The following is a 27933-nucleotide window of genomic DNA, read 5'->3' as shown; positions in this document are numbered from 1 at the left end:
TCCTCGAGGGCAATGCGCTAAGTGCCCAGGAAGCACCTGGCAAAGGACGCTGAGCAGAGACTGGAACAGTGAGGGGCGCGGGGCGCACCTGGATGGGGCGGGGCTGGCCGCTCTGTACCTGGAGGACCAACCACCGACCCTGGAGCACCTTTGTGTGGAAACGTCACGTCAGAAATCCCAACCTGGTCTGACTTCCTGCCCCGGGGCCTCAGGCTCTGGACACGCGCCAGGGAGGCGTCGCCCTGCCGCGTCGGAGCTGCTTCCTGGGCGCCGTGGGCGCGGACTGCGCGGACTGCGCGGGCTGCGCGGGTGCCGAGAAGCGCGAGGCGCGGGGAAGGCGCACCTGGGGTGGCCCTGGCGTGCGGGCGGCGACATGGAGAACGGCGTGCTCAAGGAGGGCTTCCTGGTCAAGAGGGTGAGTGCGCGTCGAGCCTCGGGACATTGCCCGGGTGGGGCCCCGCCGACGCGGCTCCCTAGAGCGGGGCCAGACGCGCGCGCCGGAACGGGCATGCTCTGGTTCCCATCCCCAACCCCCATGGTGGGACCGGGCTGCCTGTGGCCCTGATGGGCAGAGCTGCATGTCCGAGGAGACGCGGGGTGAGCGGTGGCTCCGCGCACAGGCAAGGAGGAGAATCCCACTTGGTTAGCGCAGTATGGAGTCGGGGCAGGGGTACTGAAGCGTGTGTCTTCATTAAAACTTGTTAAAATATTATGAATGGTATGATATTTAAATAAAATTTACTAAGATAATATAGGCGTGCTCTGTAATTTACAACCTGTGAAGAAGGAGGAATGCTACTATGTGTCTTAAGCACTTACTGTTGGCCAGCCCTGGACATTGTCTCATGTCATCCTCCCAGCAGCCCTGCGGGGTCAGTGGTACCTAACTGCCCTCGTTTCATCAAGGGGGAAAACGAAGCCCAGAGGAGTTAGGGAACTTGCTCTGGGTGGTGAAGGCAGTGGGTGGTGGAGCCAGGATCGGGATCAGACCCACTCAGGTTGACCCAAACCTTTTCCTGCCTCCCCAGTGCCATACACGGTGGGTACTGACATCACTCTATTACAGATGGGGAAACTGAGGACCAGAAAGATGAAGTAGCTTGCCCAGAGCTCCAGAGCCAGTAATAGCTGGGACAGGAACTGCATGTTCTGACCTTCCCTCCTCAGTCCTTCCCCACACCCCAGGTGGCCCAGGGCAAACAGGAGTGCAAACAAAAACTTGGTGCCTGGGATTACGGTAGAAGATGAACAAAAGAGCAGCTGCAAAAGGAAGTTTGTTATTTCAAAATTTTTTCCTGATTTGACCTTTTTTTTTTTTTTTTTTTTGAGATGGGGTCACCCAGGCTGGAGTGCAGGGGCACAATCCTGGCTCACCACAGCCTCAACTTCCCAGGCTCAGGTGATCCTCTCACCTCAGCTTCCCGAGTAGCTGGGACTATAGGTGTCCACTACTACACCCAGCTAATTTTTGTATTTTTTTGTGGAGACAGGGTTTCGCCATGTTTCCCAGGCAGGTCTTGAACTCCCGGGTTTAAGTGATCTGCCCACCTTAGCCTCCCAAGGTGCTGGGATAACAGGCGTGAGCCACCACACAGAGCGTGATTTGAACAGTGACATTAGCACTAACCATTTATACTGCTATGATGGCATAGCAAAGAGACATATAAATCCAGGGCTGAGCTTTCTGGTTCTTCTACTGAGTTTTCAGCTTTGGGAGGGGAATGAAGAGGGATGAGGGTCCCTTCCTTTCATTGCCTCCCTGGGTGGCTGGATCAGCCCTAAAGTCTCAGATCACTTTCATCTTCCCCACAATATGTGTCCACATGATGTTGCACGTTATTTGATACAGGAGAGCGGTGGCTGTTTGCTGTAAACAGTAAGCAAAGAGGGTAGAAGCTGATGCCAGATCAAGGGTCAGACTGGATAGAGCAGTACAAAGCGCCACGCCCACTTGCCACTGTGGCTGAACTGATAGGCTGGTTTCTCGCAGCATGTGGAGGTGGCTGCACCTCAGAGAGACTACACATGGGGAGCTTCCGTCGTCCTAATCTCACATTTAACTGCGGCTTGGGAGGTGGGAGGGAGAGTGAGAGCTGGGCATGGGGCTTTTGGTTGGCACTGTTGATAGCTGGGCCCTGGTAGGGCCTGTGGAGGGATGGAGTTAACATGGAGACAGATCCTTCTGATAGAGCTTTGGGAGTTTTGAGGGCCTTCTCCTGTTCCTGGGGGTTACCTCCCATCATTCCCTATCACCCCCACCACGCCGAGAGTCAGAGGAGGGCTAAGGGCAGATCCACAGAGCTCCCAGGATATCGCCAGGAGAAGAATGAGACTTCTCTTCTGGGTGGCCTGGTTAGGGAATCCAGGGTGCAGAAAATGAGGAGAGTTAACAGATCTGGTCCCTATAAGCCCTTGGAAAAAAACGGGGCTTGGCTGAAATACCTAGAGCTCATTCCAGCCAAACCCAAAGACTGGGATGGAGCCTGACTCTGAGGCAAGCAGAAGTCACACCCCTCCCTGCAGGGTGAAGGATAGGGCCCCAGAACCCTGCTGTGGTCCCAGTCTGCTGAGTAATCCCAACTTTTTCAACCCTCCGTATCCCCTTTCCTCTTAGATGGCAATAGCATTCCCTATGTCCACTGGAGAAGTTGCAGGCTGTGGCAGGGGTATTCCATAGTCTTAGGAGAGTTAAGAGCTCAGAGGTGGGGCAGGGCCTGCGTTGGAAGCCGGAATGCAGAGCAGTCATCACCGGTGAAAGCGAAGCCAGAGACAGGCAGGGACATGATAGAGTTGGCTCTTAATCCCGCCCAGATGAGAAAGAAGCAGAGTTCCAGGCAAAATGCAGGGAGCTCACTGGGCCTGGCTGTCAGGGGAGTGGGGGGAGGGAAGTGGGGGATGAGCCATGAGCAGGAGTGCTTTTCCTGGGAGAAGAGGCAGAAGCACTGCCAGGCATTCCTGCCGGGCTCATATTGTAAATAACATTGCAATGTGAACATGCTCTGGCCTAGAGATTTTATGTGTAGGGCTCTATCCTTTGTTATAAAGCTCTGTAAAAGCTTTATAACAAAGAGTTATTTTTATTTTATTTTGTATTTTTGTAGAGATGAGGTCTCACTCTGTTGCCCAGGCTGGTCTCAAACTCCTGGCTCAAGTGATCCCCCGGCCTCAGCCTCCCAGAGTGCTGAGATTAGAGGTGTGAGTCACCACACCCCCCTGTTATTTATTATTTTGTTTAGAGAGAGTCTCACTCTGTTGCCCAGGCTGGAGTACAGTGGCATCAGCAAGGCTCACTGCAGCCTTGGCCTCCCAGGCTCAAGCAATCCTTCTGCCTCAGCCTCCCTAGTAGCTGGGACTACAGGTACATGTTACCACACCCAGCTAATGTTTCGTTTTTTGCTTTTTTATTTATTTATTTATTTTTTTTTTATAGCGACAAGGTCTCACCATGTTGCCCAGGCTGGTCTTGAACTCCTGGGCTCAAGCGATCCTCCCACCTTAGCCTCTCTAAGTGCTGGGATTATAGGCGCCTGGCCAATAAAGGATCATTTATGTGGTGAAAAAACTGAAAACTACCTGTCTGTCCCCACCAAATGACTAATTAAATTATGGTTATGCAGATGTTGAATATGTTTATAGTATTAAAATCCAAAGAGTAAAGTGATAAAATGTATGAGTAAAGAAAATATATGCGTAGAAGAAAAAGACCAGAAGGAGTTCTGGAGGCTAGAGGTGCAAAATCAAGGTGTTGCCAGGGCCATGCTGCCTCTGAAACTTGTGGAGGAGGATCCTTCCTAGCTTCTGGTGTTTGCAGGCAACCCTTGGCATTCCCTGGCTTCTAAATACTTCACTGCAACCACTGTCTCTGTTGTCACGTGACCACCCTCTCCCTATGTGTCTCTTAGTAACCAAATTTTCCTCTTCCTATAAGGACACCAGTCATATTGGATTAGTGCCCATTCTAGTCTAGGGTGACTTCATTTTAACTTGATTACATCTGCAAAGACCCTATTTCCAAATAACATCACACTTACAGGTCCAGAGGTTAGGACTTCAACATATCTTTTTTGGGGAAATACAATTCAACCCATAGCAAGTACCATCCCATCTTTGTTTTTCTTTTTTTATTTTATTTTATTTATTTATTTTGAGACCGAGTTTTGCTCTTGTTGCCCAGGCTGGAGTGCAATGGTGCAATCTCGGCTCACTGCAACCTCTGCCTCCCAGGTTCAAGTGATTCTCATGCCTCAGCCTCCTGAGTAGCTGGGATCACAGGCATGTGCCACCACGCCCGGTTAATTTTGTGTTTTTAGTAGAGACAGGGTTTCTCCGTGTTGGTCAGGCTGGTCTTGAACTCCCGACCTCAGGTGATCCACCCACCTGGCCTCCCAAAGTGCTGGGATTACAGGCGTGAGCCACCATGCCCGGCCCTCTATTTTATTTTATTTTCAAGAGACAGTGTCTCACTATGGTACCCAGGCTGGAGCACAGGGACTGTTCACAGGCATGATCATAGTGCATTGCAATGTTGAGCTCTTGCGCTCAAGCGAACTTCCTGGCTCAGCCTCCCAAGTAGCTGGGATTACAAGTACACACCACTGGGCCCAGCTGGCATCTCTGCTTTTCTCAGGGTTATAGAGCCTTGGGCAAGACTTTCTGTGCCTCTGTTTCCTTATCTTTAAAGTTAGGGGTCTGCTGGGTGTGGTGGCTCACACTTGTAATCCCAACAATGTGGGAGGCCAAAGTGGGAGGATTGCTTGAGGCCAGGAGTTCGAGAGCAGCCTAGGCAACAAAATGAGACCTCATCTCTACAAAAAATAAAATAATTAGCCAGTCATGGTGGTACGCGCTTGTAGTCCCAGCTGCTTGGGAGGCTGAGGTGGGAGAATTGCTTGAGCCCAGGGGTTTGAGGCTGCAGTGAGCTATGATCATGCCACTGCACTCCAGCCTCGGCAACCAAATGAGACCCTGCCTCGAAAACATTTTTTTTTTTTAATTTAAAAAAATAAGGTTAGGGGCCGGGCATGGTGGCTCATGCCTGTAATCCCAGCATTTTAGGAGGCCGAGGCGGGCAGATCACGAGGTCAGGAGTTCGAGACCAGCCTGGCCAACGTAGTGAAACCCCATCTCTACTAAAAATACAAAAAATTAGCCAGGTGTGGTGGCGGGTGCCTCTAATCCCAGCTACTCGGGAGGCTGAGGCAGGAGAATTGCTTGAATCCAGGAGGTGGAGGTTGCAGTGAGCTGAGATCGTGCCACTGCACTCCAGCTCGGGCGACAGTGCGAGACTCTGTCTCAAAAAAAGTAATAGTAATAAGGTTAAGGAATAGAGGAGGCTTTTTCCTAGGGTCTCTCCAGCTGTGACATTCTGTGTCTCGTAAGCCCATCCCTGAGGTGCCATTCCAGCTTATGGGCCCTTCGTCCTTCCCTCCAAAAGGGATCCAGGGAACTCCAAGCACCCTCTGCTTCAGCTGGCCTCTGGCTCTAGCCAGCTGATTACAGACAAGAAACCTAAGAGAGAGGCTACTCTCTGCCCAGGGACAAGTGTCCAGGTAGAGGGAGGCCTGGGTTCTTCTTCAGCATACCATTGTGTTATTGGCAACCTCCTCCTCCTGGGTTCAAGTGATTCTTGTGCCTCAGCCTCCTGAGTAGCTGGGACTACAGGTACCCACCACCACGCCCAGCTAATTTTTGAATTTTTAGTAGAGACGGGGTTTCACCATGTTGGCCAGGTTGGTCTCAAACTCCTGATTTTAAGTGATCTACCCGCCCACAGCCTACCAAAGTGCTGGGATTACAGGTGTGAGCCACCGCACCTGGCCAAGCATCTTAAAACAACAAGATTTGTCATCTCACTGTTTCTGACGGTCAGATATCCAGTAACAGCGTAGCTTCAAGACTGGCTCAGGGTCTCTCATGAGGCTGCAGCCAAGAGTGACAGTCACTTGAAGGCTTGACTGGCTGTAGGGTCCAATTCTGAGCTCACCTACATGGCTGTTGGCTGGAGGCCTCGGCTCCTCACCTGTCAATCGGGCTGCTTAGGCTATGGCAGCTAGCTTTTGTCACAGCAAATAATCAGAGAGAGGGAGAGAGAGAGGCAGAGGGAGAAAGAGAGAGAATGCCAATAAGAAGCCTCAGAAGACCTTTATAACCTAATGTCAGAATTGGGATACCATCACTCTGCCATTTGCCATACACACCAACCCTAGTAAAATGTGGAAAGGGACTATGCAAGGGTGTGAACACCAGAAGGAGGGGATCACTGAGGCCACGCCAGTCATCTGTCCTGGAACTTTTTATACTGGGTGGGGTAGGTGTCTGTCTTCCCCACTGGATTAGGACAGAGTCTTGTTCATCTTTGCCTTGGTGCCATATTATTAATCATTGATTATTAAATGAATGAATGAATGATTTCCCTAATCATCTCATCAGGATTTTTGTGTATTTAAATTTAAATTCATTTTTTCATGATAAAAATAGTATGTTCGTATTAGTAAACAAACTAAAACAGTACTCAAGGAAATGAAAATTAAAATAAGTTTCTATTCTTTTTTTTTTTTTTTTTTTTTTGAGATGGACTCTCGCTCTGTCGCCCAGGCTGGAGCTCAATCTTGGCTCACTGCAACCTCCACTTCCAGGATTCAAGCAATTCTCCTGCCTCAGCCTCCTGAGTAGCTGGGATTACAGGCGCCTGCCACCACACCTGGCTAATTTTGTATTTTTAGTAGAGACGGGGTTTTGCCATGTTGGCCACGGTGGTCTTGAACTTCTGACCTCAGGTGACCCACCTACTTTGGCCTCCCAAAGTTCTGGGATTACAGGTGTGAGCCACCGCACCTGGCCACCATTCTTATTACTCTGTATCCACTCTTACTCCTTAGAGGTGACCATTGTTTACATTTCTGGGGTATCCCTCCAGAAATTTTCTAAACTACAAGAAATACTTAAGTATTAGAAATACTTACGTACTATATATATTTTTTCTGAGATGGGATCTCACTCTGTTGCCCAGGATGGAGTTCATTGGTGTGATCATAGCTTACTGCAGCCTTGACCACCCAGGCTCAAATGACCCTGCCACCTCAGCCTCCTGAGTGGCTGGGACCACAGGTGCATGTCACCACACCTGACTAATTTTTTTTATTATTTGTAGAGACTAGGTCTTGCTATGTTGTCCAAGCTGGTCTTGAAGTCCTAGGCTTAAGTGATTCTCCCATCTTAGCATCCCAAAGTGCTGGGATTACAGGTGTGAATCACCACACCCAACTCGAAATTTTACATATTTAGAAGTATTTTCTAAAATACTACTACTAGAGGTTTGTTGTTTAGTTTTGTTTTTGAGACAGGGTCTCACTATGTTTCCCAGGCTGGACTTGAACTTTTAGGCGTGGGCAATCCTCCTGCCTCAGCCTCCTGAGTAGCTGAGACTACAGCTGCATGTGGCTACTAGAGTTTTTTTAGGTATCGTATGAAGTAATATGAGTAAAAGTGCTTTGCTCATGTCAAAGACATTGCCACCTATTCTTGGTGCTTTAGACTGTGGAGTCTGACCTTGAAGGCTGTGCCAGTGGCCTACCATCTCTTAGGATTAGAATTCTTGCACTGCAGCTACACCAGGCACTATGTTGTTATCATATACATTTAGATTATTTTTCATTTTTTCATTATTATAAGCAGTGTTCCTATAAGTGTCAATACATAAAACCTTTTCTATAATCTATATTATTTTCTTTCAAAAATTTTTTTGGCAGTCTCACTGTGTTGCCCAGGCTAGAGTGTGGTAGCGCAATCACAGCTTGTTACAGCCTTGACTTCCCAGGCTCAAGTGATCCTCTCACCTCAGCCTCTTGAGTTGGCTGAGACTACAGGAGTGTGCCACCACACCCAGCTAATTTTTTATTTTTTTGTAGAAATGACTTCTCACTATAATGCCCAGACTGGTCTTGAACTCCTGGGCTCAGGCGATCCTCTCTCCTTGGCCTCCCAAAGTGCTGGGATTATAGGCGTGAGCCACTGCACCCAGCCTCATATTCTAGATTATTTACTTAACAGAGATCCCTAAAGTGGTATTATTGGGTCAAAGGATTTGAACATTTTCATGAGGGCCACTAGCTTCTTTGAATTTCTTGTCTACATAGTACATCTTTTGTCATCAGTTTTTCTCCTCAGACTTCTATCCTTTGCTATCAGTTAGGATTCTCAGTTGCTCACAACACATTCCACTCTAGTGACTTTGAACAGAAGGGATTTCTTGGAGGACATATATAAACTTGAGAATATTTGACAGGACAGAGAATATTTGGCTGGGATGCCATAGAGCCGGGGACCATACAGTCAGACAAAAACACCCACAGTACTAGGTTGGTGTCATTTCTGTTGGAAGATGTTTCTATTGGAAGCATCACTGCTGACTCTGTTTGCCACCTGTCCCTGATGACTCTGAGTCTGGATATCAGAACGATCTGCTCTTTTGCTACTGTCCTTGCCAAAATTTCTTGTTTTCCCATGTTTGTCTACCACCAAACATGCATCAATGCAAAATGGGCAAAAGATTTGAATAGACATTTCTCGAAAGGACATACAAATGGCAAAAAGGTCTACGAAAAAGTGCTCAACACCATTGATTATCAGGGAAATGCAAATCAAAACTACAATGGGATATCATCTCACCCCAGTTAAAATAGCTTTTATCCAAAAGACAGGCAAACACAAATGCTGGTGAGGATATGGAGAAAAGGGAACCCTCCTACACTGTTGGTGAGAATGTAAATTAGTACAACCACTATGCAGAACAATTTAGAGGTTCCTCAAAAAAAATATAAATAGAGCTACCATGTGATCCAGCAATTCCACTGCTGGGTATATACCCAAAAGAAAGGAAATCAGTATATTGAAGAGATATCTGCACACCCATGTTTGTTGCAGCACTGTTTACAATAGCCAAGATTGGAAGCAACCTGTGTCCTCCAACACATGAATGAATAAAGAAAATGTGGTACGTATATATAATGGAATACTATTCAGCCATAAAAAGAATGAGATCCTGTCATTTGCAACAATGTGGATGGAACTGGAGGTTATTATGTTAAATGAAATAAGCCAGGCACAGAAAGACAAATATCACATGTTCTCACTTATTTGCCGGCTCTAAAAATCAAAACAACTGTACTCATGGACTTAGAGAGTAGAAGGATGGTTACCAGAGGCTGAGAAGGGTGGGTGAGGGGCTGCTGGGGAGGTGGGAATGGTTAATGGGTACAAAAAAATTAATTAGAAAGAATGAGAAAGACCTACTATTTAATAGCACAACAGGGTGACTATAGTCAATAATAACTTAATTGTACATTTTAAAATAACTAAAAGAGTATAATCAGATTGTTTGTAACACAAAGGATAAATGCTTGAGGGGACGGATACCCCATTCTCCATAATGTGATTATTATGCAATGTATGCCTGTATCAAAACATCTCATGTACCCCATGTATATATACTTACTATGTACCCACAAAAATTAAAAATAAAAAAAATTAAAGTAAAAAAATACATCAATGCCCCATGCATGGAATTGACAGAAACTTCCTTAAGTGGAAGGGACTTGGAAATGTAACATTTCGTCCAGGAAAGTATAACATCTCTGTATTTTTGTTGTTATTGTTGTTGTTTGAGATGGACTCTTCCTCTGTCACCCAGGCTGGAGTGCAGTGGCACTGTCATCTTGGCTCACTGCAAACTCCGCCTCCTGAGTGCAAGTGATTCTTCTGCCTCAGCCTCCTGAGTAGCTGGGATTACAGGCATGTGCCACCATGCCCAGCTAATTTTTATATTTTTAGCAGAGACGGGGTTTCACCATGTTGGCCAGACTGCTCTCGAACTCCTGACCTCAGGAGTTGGGTGATCCACCCACCTCGGCCTCCCAAAATGTTGGGATTACACCCGTGAGCCACTGCGCCGGCCTGTATTTGTATTTTCTGCCCAATATCTGTTGGTTGCATTTTTCTCCTCTTATATCACTAGTCTCCTTCCTTTCCCTATCATATTAGTTTATGAGGGCTGCTATAACTAAATATCACAGAAGAGGTGGTTGAAACAACTGAGATTTATTTCTCATGGTTCTGCATGTTAGAAGTCCAATATCAAGGTACCAGCAGTTTGGTTTCTTCTAAGGCCTCTCTCTCCTTGGCTTGCAGATGGCACCTCCTCACTGTGTCCTCAGTGGTCTTTCCTCTGTGTGAGCTCTCTGTGTGTCCAAATCTCCTCTTCTTTTTAAAATTATTATTATTGTTGTTTTAGAGACAGGGACTCACTCTGTTGCCCAGGCTGCAGTGTAGTGGCATGATCTTGGTTCACTGTAGCATTAACCTCCTGGGCCCCAGCAATCCTCCCACCTCAGCCTCCCAAGTAGCTCGGACTACAGGCACGTGCCACCACGCCTGGCTAATTTTTATTTATTTGTTTATTTATTTATTTGTTTTTATTAATAGAGATGGGGTTCTCCCTATATTGCTGAGGCTGGCCTCAAACTCCTGGGCTCAAGCAATCCTTCTGCCTCAGCCTCCCAAATTCCTGGGATTACAGGCCTGAGCCACCTCAGCCAACCTAAATCTCCTTTTCTTATACTCTAGTCAGATTGGATTAAGGCCCATCCTAATGACCCCATTTTAATTTAATTCCCTCTTTAAAGGGGATGTATCTCCAAATACATTCCCAGTCTCAGGCACTGGGGCTAGGCATTCAACATACGAATTTTGGAGGCACACAGGCACACAGTTCATCCCATACTATTATTATTATTATTTTTTAAGAGGCAGAATCTTGCTCTGTCACCCAGGTTGGAGTGCTGTGCTGTGATCATAGCTCACTATAGCCTCAAACTCCTGGGTTTAAATGATTGTCCCTCCTCAGCCTCCCAAGTAGCTGGGACTGCAGATGTGTGCCACCATGCCCAGCTAATTTTTAATTTTTTCTTGTAGAGATGGCATTTCACTATGTTGCCCAGGCTAGTCTCAAACTCCTGGTCTCAAGTGATCCTCCTACCTTGGCCTCCCGAAGTGCCGGGATTACAGGCATGAACCACCGAGCTCAGCCCTAAGATTCTTTTGCCCTCTCCTCTACTCCACCTCCCACCAGTCCACATACCGTTAACTTAATTCTCCACTCCCTTCCATCTACAGCCTTGGGTGCCAGCAGTTTACTGCCTTGGATTCGGAAGCATCCAGATGTCCCAGACCAGTCCTGCTAGTGCTGCCCCAGGACCCCTGCAGTTGGGGTGGGGGGTGGTCATAGGAAATGGGGACCTGAGGCTGGGCTATGTGCAGAGCAGTAGAGAACCCCAATAGCTGAGAAGTCAAAGACATCTTTTTTGTTTCTTTAAACATGTCTGCTTGTGTCAGGTAAAAGTGTCAATGCCCATACTACATGCGGATGTAAGTAAGGAACAAAGTGAAGAGAGCAAAAATGTGCAATTCCACTGGACTGCACGAACCCTCTCATAGAAACAGAGTGATCATCACGTAGCATAATAACACTGGGACATGTTAATAAACTCTTGTCAGATTAGCTGTGTTATAAGTCTTATTTAGTTGTCACAGTAAATTCTGTTTGGGCTCAAGTCAGTGTTCACAAAGCTCAGTTATATGCACAAATAACTTTGGTGCAGACGATTCCTTCTACAACTTTTGACTCTCTAACAGCTCTTAGTACGTGCTGAGTGTGGAATAGAATTATAGCACCAGAGACTGAGAACTAAAAGGGCCTTTGATATGAATCTGTGCTAGGCAAGGAAATGAGTGAGTTGGGGCAACGGACTTTGATTCAGGTAAAGCACCTCTGTCAGTTAGAACCTAGCCCTAAGCTCGGCTTTGGAAATATCCCAGGAAGGTGCTTTTGTGACTGTGTACTAAACTCATTCCTTTCTGATCCCTCGGCAGACATTTCCCCATCCACTGATCTTTCTAGAAATAGGCTCTCCACGTTCACCTGACTATTCTGCCCATTGGCTCTACCACCCACCTGAGAGCCACATAAACTACCCTTGTCTTTATTCCTGCCACCTGAGAACAACCTAAACCACCCTTCTCTTTATTCCTGCCACCTGAGAACCACCTAAGCTACCCTTCTCTTTATTCCTGCCACCTGAGAACCACCTAAACTACCCTTCTTTTTATTCCTGCCAGCTGAGAACCACCTAAACTACCCTTCTCTTTATTCCTGCCACCTGAGAACCACTAAACTACCCTTCTCTTTATTCCTGCCACCTGACAGCCACCTAAACTACCCTTCTCTTTATTCCTGCCAGCTGAGAACCACCTAAACTACCCTTCTCTTTATTCCTGCCACCTGAGAACCACCTAAACTACCCTTCTCTTTATTCCTGCCACGTGAGAACCACCTAAACTACCCTTCTCTTTATTCCTGCCATCTGAGAACCAGCTAAACTACCCTTCTCTTTATGCCTGCCACACCTGGCTAGGTAAGACTGTCAGAGACCTTAGCACTGGGAGACTATAAGTGGCCTCATATTGCCCACATCCTTTGACTAGTAATATTCTTTCTAGGAATATATCCAAAGGAAAAAAAACAGATGTGGGTCAAAATTTACATGAAAGGATATTCATTACAGAACAGTGGAAAAAATGGAACAACCTCAGTTACAAACAATAGAAGTTGGCAAGTAAACTATGTATCCACATAATCGTCATTAAAAATGTGTTTTACAGAAATTTAATGGTATGAAAGGATGCTCAGCAAGGCCAAACAAAACAGGGACCGGGCATGGTGGCTCATACATGTAATCCTAGCACTTTGGGAGGCCAAGGTGAGAGGATCACAGAAGCCCAGGAGTTCTTCAAGACCAGCCTAGGGAGTATAGGGAGACCTCGTCTTTACAAAAAAATTTAAAAATTAGCCGGGTGTGGTGGCACACGCTTGTAGTCCCAGCCACTTGGGAAGTAGTTTAGGTGGTTCTCAGGTGGCAGGAATAAAGAGAAGGGTAGTTTAGGTGGTTCTCAGGTAGCAGGAATAAAGAGAAGGGTAGTTTATGTGGCTCTCAGGTGGGTGGTAGAGCCAATGGGCAGAATAGTCAGGTGAACATGGAGAGCCTATTTCTAGAAAGATCAGTGGATGGGGAAATGTCTGCTGAGGGATCAGAAAGGATCCCTTTCTGAGGTGGGAGGATCACTTGAGTCCGGGAAAGGGAGGCTGCAGTGAGCTGAGGTCATGCCACTGTACTCCTGCCTGTCTCTTTTGAGACCTTGTCTATAAAACAAGAACAAAAACAAAAAAAAACTAGAAAATAAAACCATATGTAAAATAATCTTAATTTTTTAAAAAAACCAGAAGGCAAAAACTAAAAGGAAAAAAGACTGGAAGGAAATACAATGTGTTAGCAATAGCTATCTCCTAGCAGTAGGATTTCAGGTGAGTGATTTTTCTCTTCTTTTTACTTTGTAGTTTCTTTCAAGGTTTATAACCACAGAAATGGCCAAATAGGAACTAGAAGGTCAGTGCCAAAGGTCTTTGCTATGTACTCAAAAGAGATCCAGACACAAATCCTGCTGTCTTCCTTGGAGAGTGATTTCCACAGCACAGTCTGGTTACTTGTGCCACCAGACACCCCCTCCCTGAACACCATATCCTCCCCTTGACCACCTCACCTCAGGGCTTTCTTATTTGTCCATAGGGCCACATTGTCCACAACTGGAAGGCGCGATGGTTCATCCTTCGGCAGAACACGCTGGTGTACTACAAGCTTGAGGGGGGTCGGAGAGTGACCCCTCCCAAGGGCCGGATCCTCCTGGATGGCTGCACCATCACCTGCCCCTGCCTGGAGTATGAAAACCGACCGGTAAGTGACGGCCCCTGCTGTCCAGCTCCTCTCTGTTCCACAGCCTTCCCACCTCTGGCCTCTTTGGGAAAGTGGTGTGGGTAGGAGGAAGAGCTCAGAGTTAGAATTGAAAAACTTGGATTCAAATCCTGGCTCCACCACGTACCAGGTATGTGAGCTTGGACAAGTAGCTAAACCTCTCTGAGCCTTCGTTCCTCATCTGTAAAATGGGATGAAATAATTACCCCTGAGTGTCTCACATGGTTGTGGTGAGGACTATGAAGGTCACAGGGTATTAGAGTACTGTATGGGCTGGGAGGCAGGTGCCACACAAATGTGAGTAATGACTGCTATCGGTCACAGGGTATTAGGGTACTGTATGGGCTGGGAGGCAGGCGCCACACAAATGTGAGTAATGACTGCTATCGGTCACAGGGTATTAGGGTACTGTATGGGCTGGGAGGCAGGCGCCACACAAATGTGAGTAATTACTGCTATCTTGGGGTTCACTACGATGGCTTTCATCCCCTGAGGGGTCTGTGTTCCAGAAGTAAGGGGTGGCTTCAACCCTACTATTAAAAAAGTCTAGGCTGGGTGCGGTGGCTCACATCTGTAATCGCAACACTTTGGGAGGCCGAGATGGGCAGATTGCTTGAGGTGAGAAGTTTGAGACCAGCCTGGCCAACATGGTGAAACCCCATCTCTACTAAAAATACAAAAATTAGCTGAGTGTGGTCACAGCGGCCTGTAATCCCAGCTACTTGGGAGGCTGAGGCAGGAGAATCGCTTGACCCTGGGAGGCAGAGTTTGCAGTGAGCCGAGATCATGCCACTGCACTCCAACCTGGGTGACGGAATGAGACTCCTCAAAAAAAAAAAAAAGTCTCCCAATAAATTATTTATCAAGGGCCCATCATGTGCCAAGACATTTGCACATGATTGCTACAGCTATCAGGAGCTGCAGAAAACCCTTTATCCCTGAAGAGGAAAAAGATATTTCAGGCTAGGTCAGACAACGCTTCAGGGATAGAGATGTGGGCAAAGATGGAACAAGGAGAGAGGCAGTCATTCTGGACAGGTAGAATGTCTTGAGTAAAAGTAAGAAGAGAATGAATGCAGAGAGGTGGGTGTGGCTTCTGGGGAGAAGGGCCTCCAGTGTGGTCAAAGGGGAATGTTCACCAAAGGAGTGATAAGCGTTTGATTTGGGCCAGATGGAGGTAATGGAGAGCCATTGAAAATTTTGAGTAAGAGCATGGTCTGATGAAAACTCTCTTAGAGGCCAGGCACATTGGCTCACGCCTGTAATCTCAGCACTTTGGGAGGCCAAGGCTGGCAGATCACCTGAGGTCAGGAGTTCAAGACCAGCCTGGCCAACATGGTGAAACCCCGTCTCTACTAAAAACACAAAAATTAGCCAGGCGGGGTGGCGGGCGTCTGTAGTCCCAGCTACTCAAGAGGCTGAGGCAGGAGAATTGCTGGAACCCAGGAGGTGGAGGTCGCAGTGAGCCAAGATCATGCCATTACACTCCAGCCTGGGCGACAGAGCGAGACCCTGTCTCAAAAAGAAAAGAAAACTCTCTTAGAAAGACCAAAATGAAGGCTGGGTGTGGTGGTACACACCTGTGATTCTAGCTGCTCAGGAGGCTGAGGTGGGAGGATCACTCAAGCCCAGGAGTTTGAGACCAGCCTAGGCAACACAGCAAGACTACATCTCAGAAAAACAAAAATGTAGGCTTGGCACAGTGGCTCACGCCTGTAATGCCAGCATTTCAGAAGGCCAAGATGGAAAGACAGCTTGAGCCCAGGAGTTCAAGACCTGCCTAGGCAACATAGTGAGACCCCATCTCTTTAAAAAAAAAGAAAAATTGGATGGGCGTGTTGGCAGGTGTTGGTAGTCCCAGCAACTTTGGAGGCTGAGGCAGGAGGATCACTTGTACCCAGGAGTCCAAGACTACAGTGAGCTATGATTGTGCCACTGCACTGTAGCCTGGGTGACAGAGTGAGACTCTGTCTCTGAAAAAAAAAATGTGTAGAAAGAATAAAAGGAAGAACTAGTTTTATTCAGTTACTAATAAGATTTCTAGGTCCATAAAAAGGAATCTTACCATTTTCTTTCTTATGTTTTTCTTCTTTGACTCTCCTATGCTTGCCGTGTTCAGGAGAGAAAAATACTGAAGACAAATGAGGTCAATTAAGGAATCTTCTAAGTATAAGAAAATATTAATGATGGTTCATTCTGGGTGATGGGTTTACTGGCATTTGTTATGTTTACCTCTGTACTCTTCTGTAATTTCAAATTTTTCTCAAATAAAAAACAAAAGGAGCTATTAAAATAATCTAGGCATGAAATAAGGCAAAAAGAAGGGATGAACAGGAGAAAGCATTATGAAAGAAATGTCAACAGAACTTGGTGGCTGACTGGCTGTTGAGGGCAAGGGAAAAGGAGGCATCGAGCATCATTCCAGCCTAGGAGGCTGCACAAATGAAATGTCATTCCATCATTTCCATTGCAAGCTTGGAGGTGTCACTGATTAAAAGTGGGAAGTCAGGCAGGGGTAGCTTTCTGCTGGGGTAGCTGTAGGACCACTGGAGGATGCTGAGCCTGGGAAAAGATGGGCTCTGCATCCTCCTCCTTTTAGCATCTTAAGACCAGACACGGCCAGGTGCAGTGGCTCACGCCTATTATCTCAACACTTTGGGAGCCTGAGGCAAGTGGATTGCTTGAGCCCAGGAGCTCAAGGCTGCAGTGAGCTATGACCATGCCACTTCACTCTAGCCTGGGAGGCAGAGCAAGACCCTAACTCAAAAAAAAAAAAAAAATTCTACATAAAATTCTCAAATTGTCACCTGCCTGGTTCATGAGTACTTGGGCTAGATCAAGAGGAGCCAATAGATTCCCTAAGAACTAATCATGAAATATATACACACATACTTTTTAAAACTAGAGAACGTGTAAAAAGAGTGCCAGAATTTTACGTGGAATTTTATAGTGTGTCCTAAAATTCTGTTCATTGAAATGGTGAACTGCAGGCTGACAGCATGGGTTCAGGAAGCTGGCTGAACTCTGTTCTTCCACAGTGGTGGTGAGCTCACTGCCAAGCTACTGCTACTGGAGGAGTAGCTCCGTGGTGTGTGTGTGTGTGTTTTTATTTAGATGGAGTCTCACTCTGTCACCCAGGCTGGAGTTCAGTGGCACAATTTTGCACCATGCCCAGCTAATTGTTGTATTTTTAGTAGAGATGGGGTTTCACCATGTTGGCCAGGCTGGTCTTGAACTCCTGACCTCAAGTGATCTTGACCTTGAGTTTGCAGTGAGGCGGAGTTTGCAGTGAGCCGAAATCACGCCACTGCACTCCAGCCTGGATGACAGAATGAGACTCCTCAAAACAAAAAAAAGTCTCCCAATAAATTATTTATCAAGGGCCCATCATGTGCCAAGACATTTGCAAGGCATGGAGGAATCAAGGAAGAAAATGATAAGATTGTTTCTTCATAGAGTTGTTCATTTTATTGGGAAAGCAAGTGGTTAATTGAAAAACATTTGTCATTCCAATGATGCCACAGCTATCAGGAGCTGCAGAGAAACCCTTTATCCCTGAAGAGGAAAAAGATATTTCAGGCTGGGTCAGGCAATGCTTCAGGAATAGAGATGTGGGCAAAGATGGAACAAGTAGAGAGGCAGTCATTCTGGACAGGTAGAATGTCTTGAGTAAAAGTAAGAAGAGAATACATGGAGAGAGGTGGGTGTGGCTTCTGCCTCCCAAAGTGTTGGGATTATAGGAGTGAGCCACTGAGCCCAGCCTGTGGTGTTCTTTAGGACCGTAAGCCAGTCATGTCTTTTTTTTTTTGGAAACAGTCTCTCTCTGTCACCCAGATTAGAGCGCAGTGGCGCGATCTCGGCTCACTGCAACCTCTGCCTCCCGGGTTCAAGCGATTCTTCTGCCTCAGCCTCCTGAGTAGCTGGGACTATAGGTGCCTACCACCACGCCCGGCTAATTTTTGTATTTTTAGTAGAGGTGGGGTTTCACCATATTGGCCAGGCTGGTCTTGAACTCCTGACTTCATGATCCGCCTGCCTCGGCCTCCCAAAATGTTGGGATTACAGGCGTGAGCCACTGCACCCGGCCCAGCCATGTCTGATTCACCATTTAGTTTAGATGAGGGACGTTGACTAAGTTTGTAAGCAAAATAATAAGCCGAGAGAATCCTTTGGAAAATAGATTCAGAATGAAATAAAATGCTTCTGTTTTCCAACTGAAGTGATGGATCCAGCCTACCACCCGACTGATAGTCTCCTATCAATCCCACAATTGATAAAAAAAGAAAACAAAAACCATAAATGTGCACTTAAAAGATAGAGAAGTGGCCTACATGAAAAAGATTCTCTTCTGACAGCACTGAGTGAGTCTACAGTGCCCTGCAGCTGCCCACAGCCAGTGGGCTCAGGCTTCTCCTGGAGCTGCGTGTTCCATTCCATGCACCGTATTTATGAGAATGTTGACCAAGTGTAGAACACTTAGCACAAAATGACCTGGATGGGGTCGGGCGCGGTGGCTCACGCCTGTAATCCCAGCACTTTGGGAGGCCAAGGCAGGCTGATCACCTGAAGTCAGTAGTTCGAGACCAGCCTGGCCAACATGGTGAAACCTCGTCTCTACTAAAAATACAACAATTAGCCAGGTGTGGTGGCGGGCGCCTGTAATCCCAGCTGCTCCGGAGGCTGAGGTGGGAGAATCGCTTGAACCCGGGAGCCGGAGGTTGCAGTGAGCTGAGATTGCGCCATTGTACTCCAGCCTGGGCGACAGAGCAAGACTCCGTCTCAAGAAAAAAACAAAAAACAAAACAAAACAAAACAAAAAAAAAACAAAGCGACCTGGATGGGAAGGAGCTGAAACTATATGCTATGAGAAATGTGTGAAAGACTTGATGCTTAGACACAGGAAAGAGGATGGAAGGGAGCATGACTAACAGTCCATTTGAGGTAGGCATTAATATCCTGTCATTTCCTAATGTGCCCGAGAGTCCACAGCCAAGTGGCAGAGCTGTGGTTTGTGTTCAGATGGGTCTGACTTTAAAGCCTGGGCATTTCCCTCTTCAGTGTAGGGGCTGTCATAGGAGGTGAGTCTTCATCTGTGTGGTTCTAGAAGAGAGAACAGAACTAGTGTGTCCAGGAAGCAGGCCCTACAGTAACTACCTTGTCCACAAGGGAAAGGCTGCAGTGTGAGGCCGTGAGCTTCCTGTCACTGGAGGTGTCCAAGTGAATCTTTAAAGACCACCTGCCGTGTGGCCGAGGGCTCGGGCATTTGGCAGTCACTGTCACCTAGATTCTCCCGGGGCCCCATCATTTTTGCTGCCCGGCGTCCTCTTGCTCTGCCTGAGTGCTGGCCTGACTAGCTCTCTCTTCCCACAGCTCCTCATTAAGCTGAAGACTCAAACATCCACAGAGTACTTCCTGGAGGCCTGTTCTCGAGAGGAGCGGGATGCCTGGGCCTTTGAGATAACCGGGGCTATTCATGCAGGGCAGCCGGGGAAGGTCCAGCAGCTGCACAGCCTGAGAAACTCCTTCAAGCTGCCCCCGCACATCAGCCTGCAGTGAGTGCCCCGCTTGCCGGGCTCTGTGGCAGCCTCTCCTGCCTGTGTTTGGTGGGCAGGGGACCCTGCCCCTTGGGGGGGCTCTGAGCTTGCTGCACAGCCTGGCTGGTGCCACCACGGTGCTTCAGGGCCTTCAGCTGTTCCTGTCCTGTGTATATTATTTTCTCTGCTTGGGAGTGGCCCTACCTAGCTGCCCTATTCCTATGGGATCTTTCGTGGCTCTTGCCACCTCTGCACACCTCCATGACACAAGACCCCCATTCCATTTCAGTCAGGGTGCTCAGGGCTGTGTCACAGCTCCCCCAAAAATCTCGTCTTAGTCTGTTTTCTATTACTTATAACAGAAAAGCTGAAATTGGGTAACTGATAAGGAGGGATTTATTTCTTATCATTATAGAGGCTGGGAAGTCCAAGGTTGAGGGGCTGCATCTGGTGAGGGCCTTCTTGCTGGTGGGAGCTCTCTGCAGAGTCCTGAGGCAGTGCAGGGCATCACACAGTGAGGGGGCTGAGCATGCTAACATGCTTGCTTCAATCTCTCTTCCTCCTATAAAGCCTCCAGTCCCATTCCCATGATAATTCATTAACTCATTTAACCCATTAATCCATGAATGGATTAATCCATTCACAAGGGCAAAGCCCCCATGACCCAATCACCTCTTAAAGGCATCACCTCTCAATATTGCAACATTGGGGATTTTCAACATGAGTTTTGGGATAAACATTCAAACCACAGCAAATCTCCACCAACCTCCCAGGCAACAGAACTTTTAACACCCATCAAAGATGTATGAATCAATTCCTGGGCTTACAAAAACTCCCCACCAGGCACTGTAATCTTGACTGTACACCTCCTATGGGTCTAGGGAGCTGCTGAACACTGGTGGGTGCAGGGAGGATCAGCTGCAGATAAGGGTGGGTAGGCAGGTGGGTTTAAAGATAGTTCAAAAAGTAGCTGAGGGGATTTGGACTTAATGCAGGGGATCACAGAGAATCACGTGGGCTACTGTGCACTCTTGGGGCTTTTTTGTTTTTCTTTTTTGGGGACAGGGTCTCACGCAGTTGCCCAGGCTGGAGTGCAGTGGCTTGATCATAGCTCACTGCAACCTTGACCTCCTGGGCTCAAGTGATCCTCCCACCTCAGTATCCCAAAGCACTGGGATGACAGGTGTGAGCCACTGTGCCCAGCATACACTCTTGTTTGTATGTTAAAAGTCACACCTCTTTGGTTTTACTACAAAAGCAGTGTGTGTCTGGCATAGAAATATAAGAACATTTAGATAAGAGGAAGAAAAGAAATGTCTGAAAATCCTGCCTCTCAAATTTTGATGCATAACTGAACACCCCGTTCTGTGGTGAGGAGGTATAAACAAACCTACCTGCAAGGGGAGCTGAGAGGCAGGAGAAAGAGGCTGACAAATCCAGTTTCTCACAAAGAGGCATTTAATAGGGACTTACAAACAGAAGTGATGTCCCTGCTGGCCTAGAGACAGTGAATCACCACACTTGTCCTCCAGAAAATATCCTTTATATAGCAAGCTTTTTTGGGAAAATGTGCAGCTAGTCGTGCCTCAGACTTTCTTGTGAAACCTGTGACCGCTGGGGAGGTTAGATAAACATCTTTATGGTGGGTGAGCTGTGCTATGGGAACACCGTGGTACGCAGGAGTCAAACATCCATCATCAGGCCAGGCACGGTGGCTCACACCTGTAATCCCAGTACTTTGGGAGGCCGAGACAGGCGGATCACTTGAGGTCAGGAGTTCGAGACCAGCCTGGTCAACATGGTGAAACCCTGTCTCTACTAAAACTACAAAAATTAGCCGGGCGTGGTGGCACACGCCTGTAATCCCAGCTGCTCCGGAGGTTGAGGCAGGAGAATCACTTGAACCTGGGAGGCGGAGGTCACAGTGAGCCGAGATCGTGCCACTGCACTCCAGCCTGGGTGACGGAGCGAGACTCTGTCTCAAAAAACAAAAAAAAAACAACAAAAAAATCAATCACCATGGCGGCTTCACTTCAAGATGGCATCACTCTTGCCATGCAAAAGGCTGCTTTCCTACACCCCTTTTCTTTGTGATGTGTGTCACACCATTTGCCTCTTGCTTTATACCCTTAGCAGTGACTCAGGACCCTCCCTTATACCTGCCAGCGTGACTAGGGTTCCCTCTCCTTTGCCTTCCCTTCCATGTAGTCGCATTGTGGACAAGATGCACGATAGCAGCACCGGAATCCGTTCAAGCCCCAACATGGAGCAGGGAAGCACCTATAAAAAGACCTTCCTCGGTGAGCCTGTCCCCCAGGGCTGGGCTGGGCAGTCAACCTGGGACATGGTGATGCAGGGCTCAGCTGTGTGCTTGACCACCCTGTATTGAGGTCAGAACTGCCTGCTGGGCAACAGGCTGGCCTGAGATGGCCACGTGTGGGTGTGCAGCCACGGCTCTATGCAGCAGGTGTGGCCTTCAGTCTGCTCTTGGGTAGAGCCCTGACACTGCCCAGAGGGCCGAGGTCATTGGCCACACACCCCAAGGACGCTGGTCCATCACCCATCGCCTGACTGGTGCTGCCCTTGGCCAGGCTCCTCCCTGGTGGACTGGCTCATCTCCAACAGCTTCACAGCCAGCCGTCTGGAGGCGGTGACCCTGGCCTCCATGCTCATGGAGGAGAACTTCCTCAGGCCTGTGGGTGTCCGAAGCATGGGAGCCATTCGCTCTGGGGATCTGGCCGAGCAGTTCCTGGATGACTCCACAGCCCTGTATACTTTTGTAAGTTGGGGAGTGGGTTCTTCTTGCCACCAGGGCAGAAGTTAAGGAAGACACAACAGAGTGGGGGCCTCCTCCCCCAGTCATGGGAGGAGACCTTGGGCTTGGGGGATGACTTCATCCTGATGCAGAATGAGGTTCCTGTCCTGAGGAATTTCCTTTCCCCTCTGACAGCCGCCATAGCCTGGGCCTGGGTCTTTTCTATAGCAGAGTCCTTGCTCCCTCCTTCCCCCTAGGCTGAGAGCTACAAAAAGAAGATAAACCCCAAGGAAGAAATTAGCCTGAGCACTGTGGAGTTAAGTGGCACGGTGGTGAAACAAGGCTACCTGGCCAAGCAGGTATGGCTGCTATGAGCAGGGAAGAGAGATGAAGAGTTCTCAAGCTTAGGGGAGGGAGCAGTGAGCCCAGAAGGGAAGGGAAGGGAAGGGCTGAGGCTGCTGGAGGGCACCAATTACAGCAAAATCTACGAAAGCAAGAGCCCAGCGCCAGCCACCAGGAGCAAGTCAAAGAACAGGCATATGCCCACACTCACACACACGTGTACCAGACACAAGGGCTGTTCAGGAAAAATGTACTATACACACACACAATTATCACAACATCGAAAAACAACTTCTACACAATTGCCCAGCTTCACATATTTGTCTTGGAGGCTTTTGCTGACTGGCTTGAGGTTTTGCATTTGCTGGCCTTCTGTTCCTTGGGGCGTCCTGGGGTCTCTGCCTTCCCTTGTGAGATTCTGCACACCCCCTTGATACACTTTCTGAGCTAAAAACAATTTTCTCCACCATGTCGGTAGGTTGAAGATCAGATTCTCCACTGGAAGGCTCAGTGTTCAAAGCCTGGCTGTGGCCACTACTCCTAAACCGTGTTTGGGAGAGCAGCTGTGTTGAAACAGAGGCAAGCCATGTCCTGCGGCATTCCTACCTGTGCCTAACAAAAAGGGTATTCTGTGAACAAAATCACCTGTCCTTGGCACAGGAAGTATAGCAGACATTTTACACAGCCTTCGTGTTTGTGTACATATTGTATACCATGTGAATGTTTGTGTCTGCACAGAAGGCACGTACACGGTTCGGCACCACTCCTATCGTTACTTGGATCATGTGCTGTTGCTGTCACCTGCTTCCTGCATATCAGGATCCTCATCTGCTCTTAGATTCATATCATCCCCACTGCTGCCTGTCTATGCCAGGGCCCTGCTTCTGCTGGGCCTGATAGGAGTCCTTCCCGAGGGGAGGAAGAGAGGCCCCTAGGGAGCTTGAAGAGGGTGTGGGAGGGACTCTGAGGGTGTTCCTGACTAGGAGGGCTAAGGTTTGTGATCTAACCTTAGCCCTCCTGGTCAGTGAGGCCAAAAAAAGTCACACACATGTCAGCTTCTTACACATTTAGATTTTATCATATAATTGATGGTTTCTTGTTTTTTTCCCTAATGCACAATGTGAAAGTGGTTTTACTGTACATGTGGGCACACATGCAGACTGACAAATATACACGTAGCTTAAGGTTTGTTTTTGGACTGACTTGGCCCTTAGCTGGTGCCCTTGGGTTCAAGTTTGCCTGTGTGCTCCCAGCCCAGCTGACACCTGCTGCCTCCCTGTCCTCCTTTATGCCCTGAGTATTGTGTGTCCCCTTTCCTTCTGCATGGACTCTTTGGCTCTGCCAACTTGACTTAAGGTGATGGCGTTTTTGCTACAGTGTCATTGAGTGGGGGTGTTGGCAGGGAGGTCTGTGACATGTCATTGCTATCCTCAGGTTTCCTGCGGACTGGTTTTAGAATGTAGTCCCATTGGAGCGGGCTGGCTTGTTGGGGGTTTGGCATTACATGCATAGATGCAGGAGAGAGGGACATGCAGCTATCACCAATGAGCTTTGAACCATTTCTTTGCCTCAGGGGCACAAGAGGAAAAACTGGAAGGTGCGTCGCTTTGTTCTAAGGAAGGATCCAGCTTTCCTGCATTACTACGACCCTTCCAAAGTGAGTGCGCATGCTGGCTCCATGCTGGTCCCATGTTGTGATGCCCCTAGACATTCCTCTGCTGGCACAGCGGGAAGCTGGCTGGACATCCTGCCTTCCCCTGGCACCCGCTGTAACGTCTGCTGCACCATGCCTTTCCTTCCACAGTCCAAGCTGCTCTGCCCTGTCATCACATAGGTGCCTGCTTCTTGAGCAGTTTCTTCTATGCCTAATCCCCCACTTTCCCATGGGAGGGCATCTTTATCATTTTCAGAGGAAAAGCATCTTTTGGTCTTCCCCAAAGCCTCCTTTGTGAGTAGGGAGGATGAGGCAGGCTGACAGAGACTCCTACTGGCACTTCCCAGCCTCTCCACACTTTCCATTCAAAGATCCCATTAATTCTGCCTCCCTCCACTTTTCCCCACCCATGTTTTGAAAAGTTTCTGTCACCATATAATATTTAAGCCATAATTTACTAATTTGCTTTTTAAAAAACTTTGATGGCAAATTAAAAAAAATCATTTTTCTGTTTCTGATACTAGGTATTACCACATGCTGAGTAGATCTAATTCCAGTCAAAAGCAAAGAAAAAGGGCCCTTTAGTTAGCTGTTCAGCCTTGTCTTGGGTGATGTATGACTTTCATTAGTTTTTGTTGAAACAGTGAAGAGTGGGCAGTTCCTTCCTCACTGAGCTTCAATCGGGAACCCCCGCCTGGACCCAGCTAGGCCACAGAAGGGCCCAGGGCCAGGCAGGGATGTGGCAGGAGGAGCCTCCAAAAAGCTCCAGTTGACCTCTCTGTGGGTCATGGTGGCCTGGCTACAGGATGGAGTTCAAACTCCTTCCTTCCTGGCTACCTCAAATCCTGTTTGAAGCAAGGAAAAAATAAACAAATGAAAAAACACTTTAGTTTTGTATTTAACTCTCACCATGGTCTAGCCTAACTTACTTTCTTTGTGCCCCTGATGAGTCTGCTGTCTCGGCTTTTAAAATAGGAAACTGAGAAAATATATATACACATATACGTGCCTATACATACCTATCTATAAATACATATACATGTAAATATACGTATATACATATATATGTACACACACACAAATGCTCACATACGTACATAGATGGAAACAGTGCAAAAGAGATTATTCAAAGCAAGTGTGCAAAGGAAATGAAAGAATTGCCAAATTTCTGGGCTGCAGGTACAAGATAAGGAACCATCTCAAAGGCATTCTGCAATTAATTTGTTCCGCACTTTACTCCCACTCCTCCTCCTGTTAAGGCTGAATGCCCCTCTCCTGTCCCGGGGACCTACTCTCCTATCCAGGCCCAATTCAAGTCTCCTGTCCTCCCTGAGACTGCCCTTGAACCCTCCAGGCTGGGGCAGATCCCTTCCTTCTCTGAACTTTCCTCCTGTTGGCATTTAGTAGTAGAAATATTTCCAGTATTTTATTTAACCATTTTATTTTTTGCCCTACCTCTTGCTGGGACCAACATGGAGTATGAAGTTGACTATTGATTAATTGAAGGGCTTCTAGGGCCTGAAGCACGTGGTGTGTAAAATTGCCCTGAATCATCCAGGGATACCACCAATCGCGGTTTTGTATCACACGAAGTTTCATGCTAGGCACATGCTAGACTTGTGTAACGATGTCCTATGCGCAGGAATCTATCAACTTTGCAGAAATGATTACTATAGCTGGGTGCAGTGGCTCATGTCTGTAATCCCAGCACTTTGGGAGGCTGAGGAGGGCAGATCACTTGAGGTCAGGAGTTTGAGACCAGCCTGGCCAACGTGATGAACCCCCACCTCTACTAAAAATACAAAATTCGCCAGGTGTGGTAGCGTGTGCTTGTAATCCCAGTTCCTCGGGAGACTGAGGCAGGAGAATCGCTTGAACCTGGGAGGCAGAGGTTGCAGTGAGCCGAGATTGTGCCTCTGCACTCCAGCCTGGAAGGCAGAGTGAGACTCCGTCTCAAAAAAAAAAAAAAAAAGAAATGATTACTATAAATATATATTTCTGATTGCTTTGTAAGATGCACACAAGGGTTAAGGAAGCCAGTGAATGTTTTTCCGGGTAGCATATTGGATCAGAGGCTCTGTTTGAGACATCTCCAGGAATGAAAAGCAGATTTGCAAGTCTATGAGACTTGGTAACTGCAACATTGATGGGCACTACTGCTGCCGGCTGTGAAATGAAGAGGCCCAAGCTTCCTTACTGATGCATGCAGCTTTGGCCATGTGATGTCCAAGTTCAGCTTCATCTCCTATTACAAATGATTCGCACTGACTTCTTTAGCTGGCCTGAGTTGTAAGGGGAGTGCAACTCTTCCCTTTTGTTCATTCACAAATTCCTAATTGGGTCTCCTTTCCTCTGCAGGAAGAGAACAGGCCAGTGGGTGGGTTTTCTCTTCGTGGTTCACTCGTGTCTGCTCTGGAGGATAATGGCGTTCCCACTGGTAAGGTGCAACTTCAGCCCTGGCCTGAAGATCTCAGGGGCCTCCCTCCTGCACCTCAGTAATGTCCCACTAATGAAACGACAGCTTTGGGAGCCGAGCGGGGCTTTCTCCATGAGACAGAGTGGTGTGAGTTTTGAAGCGAATTTCAGAATTGAACAAAGGGTATGTTCTTGGCGTTTTAAGAATACAACTAAGTAATCCTTATGTTAATAATCTTTCCCCTCAGTTTCTGTGCTGATGGCCCATAAGCTTCTGCCTAAAAATAATAGGTGAGGCTTATACAATGCTTTAGGGTTAACAACATACCTTAATATGTATCATAATACTAATTTCACAATAGCCAGCCATAGTAAGAAGATATTATTCCCATCTTACGGCTGTGGAAACTGGGGTTCCAATAAGTTAAACGATTTGAGATCAAACTCCAAATTCTATGCTTGCTTTTAACATAAACATACTGGATTCTTTGATGTAAATGAATTGGTAGATCTATGGCATGCTACCATCTTGAGCATAGGGAGCAGGCAAGAGGGCTTCCAGGAATATCCAGACATAACCATTGGCAGGACTTAGGGCACTGGTGAGGGACAGGGAATGGGAGGAAAAGGGGACCTCATCTGATAGGATTCTCTAACTGTATACCTTTTATTTAATAAATACGTCATTGTATGTTTTTGTCCATGTCTCAGTTGACTTTCTGCTGGTTCAAGGTGAAAGCAGACATGGCTATTCAATCACTGATTTTTTTCCCCCTTTTTTCTGCCTAGGGGTTAAAGGGAATGTCCAGGGAAACCTCTTCAAAGTGATTACTAAGGATGACACACACTATTACATTCAGGCCAGCAGCAAGGCTGAGCGAGCCGAGTGGATTGAAGCTATCAAAAAGCTAACATGACAAGGACCTGAGGGAACTAGGATTCCTCCCTCCTACCAGATGACACAGACAGGAGTTCCTGGAGAATGGGAGTGTGTTGACTTTTGACTTCTTTGTAAGTTTTGTACTGCTTTGGAGAGCGAATGCTGAAGAGTTCCTCAGATTACAAACAGCAGTGGTGCCATTTCCTTCCCCATCTTCATGTTACAAACCTGGAAAGGCTAGAACAGCCATTAGGCGTCAGCATCTTGACTTTTCCCCAGCATCACAAACAGCCATTTCCTCGGGCACCAAAGTAGGTTCCCTTTGTTGGAACAATTATACTGGCCATGCCATAATGTTGAATAAAACTCTCTTCTTATGAGTTCTCTCTTAACTTCTTTGGAATTAGTAAAAGCTGACATCTGTTTCTGGCTATTAGAATCCCATACAAAGTTTTATAGTTTTCGAGCAACATTTCAAGTATCTCTGTCATTAA

General features: G+C 47.4%; 1 protein-coding gene across 1 annotated transcript; it reads left to right on the top strand.

Annotated features, from left to right (window-relative positions):
• On the top strand, positions 1-27819 carry PLEK2 (pleckstrin 2). The gene is made up of 9 exons (XM_054449669.2): positions 1-415; positions 13677-13841; positions 19230-19411; positions 21602-21693; positions 21985-22172; positions 22406-22507; positions 24064-24147; positions 26503-26581; positions 27349-27819. Exons 1-9 carry the CDS (start codon positions 374-376, stop codon positions 27474-27476), a joined length of 1062 nt encoding a protein of 353 aa, XP_054305644.1. The 5' UTR covers positions 1-373; the 3' UTR covers positions 27477-27819.
• The last annotated feature ends 114 nt before the right edge of the window (positions 27820-27933 follow it).

The sequence above is a fragment of the Pongo pygmaeus genome, chromosome 15 (genome assembly GCF_028885625.2).
Source record: "Pongo pygmaeus isolate AG05252 chromosome 15, NHGRI_mPonPyg2-v2.0_pri, whole genome shotgun sequence".
Classification (NCBI taxonomy): Eukaryota; Metazoa; Chordata; class Mammalia; order Primates; family Hominidae; genus Pongo; species Pongo pygmaeus.
The sequence above is the reverse complement of the archived record's forward strand: the minus strand, read 5'-3'. Positions and strand labels throughout refer to the sequence as shown.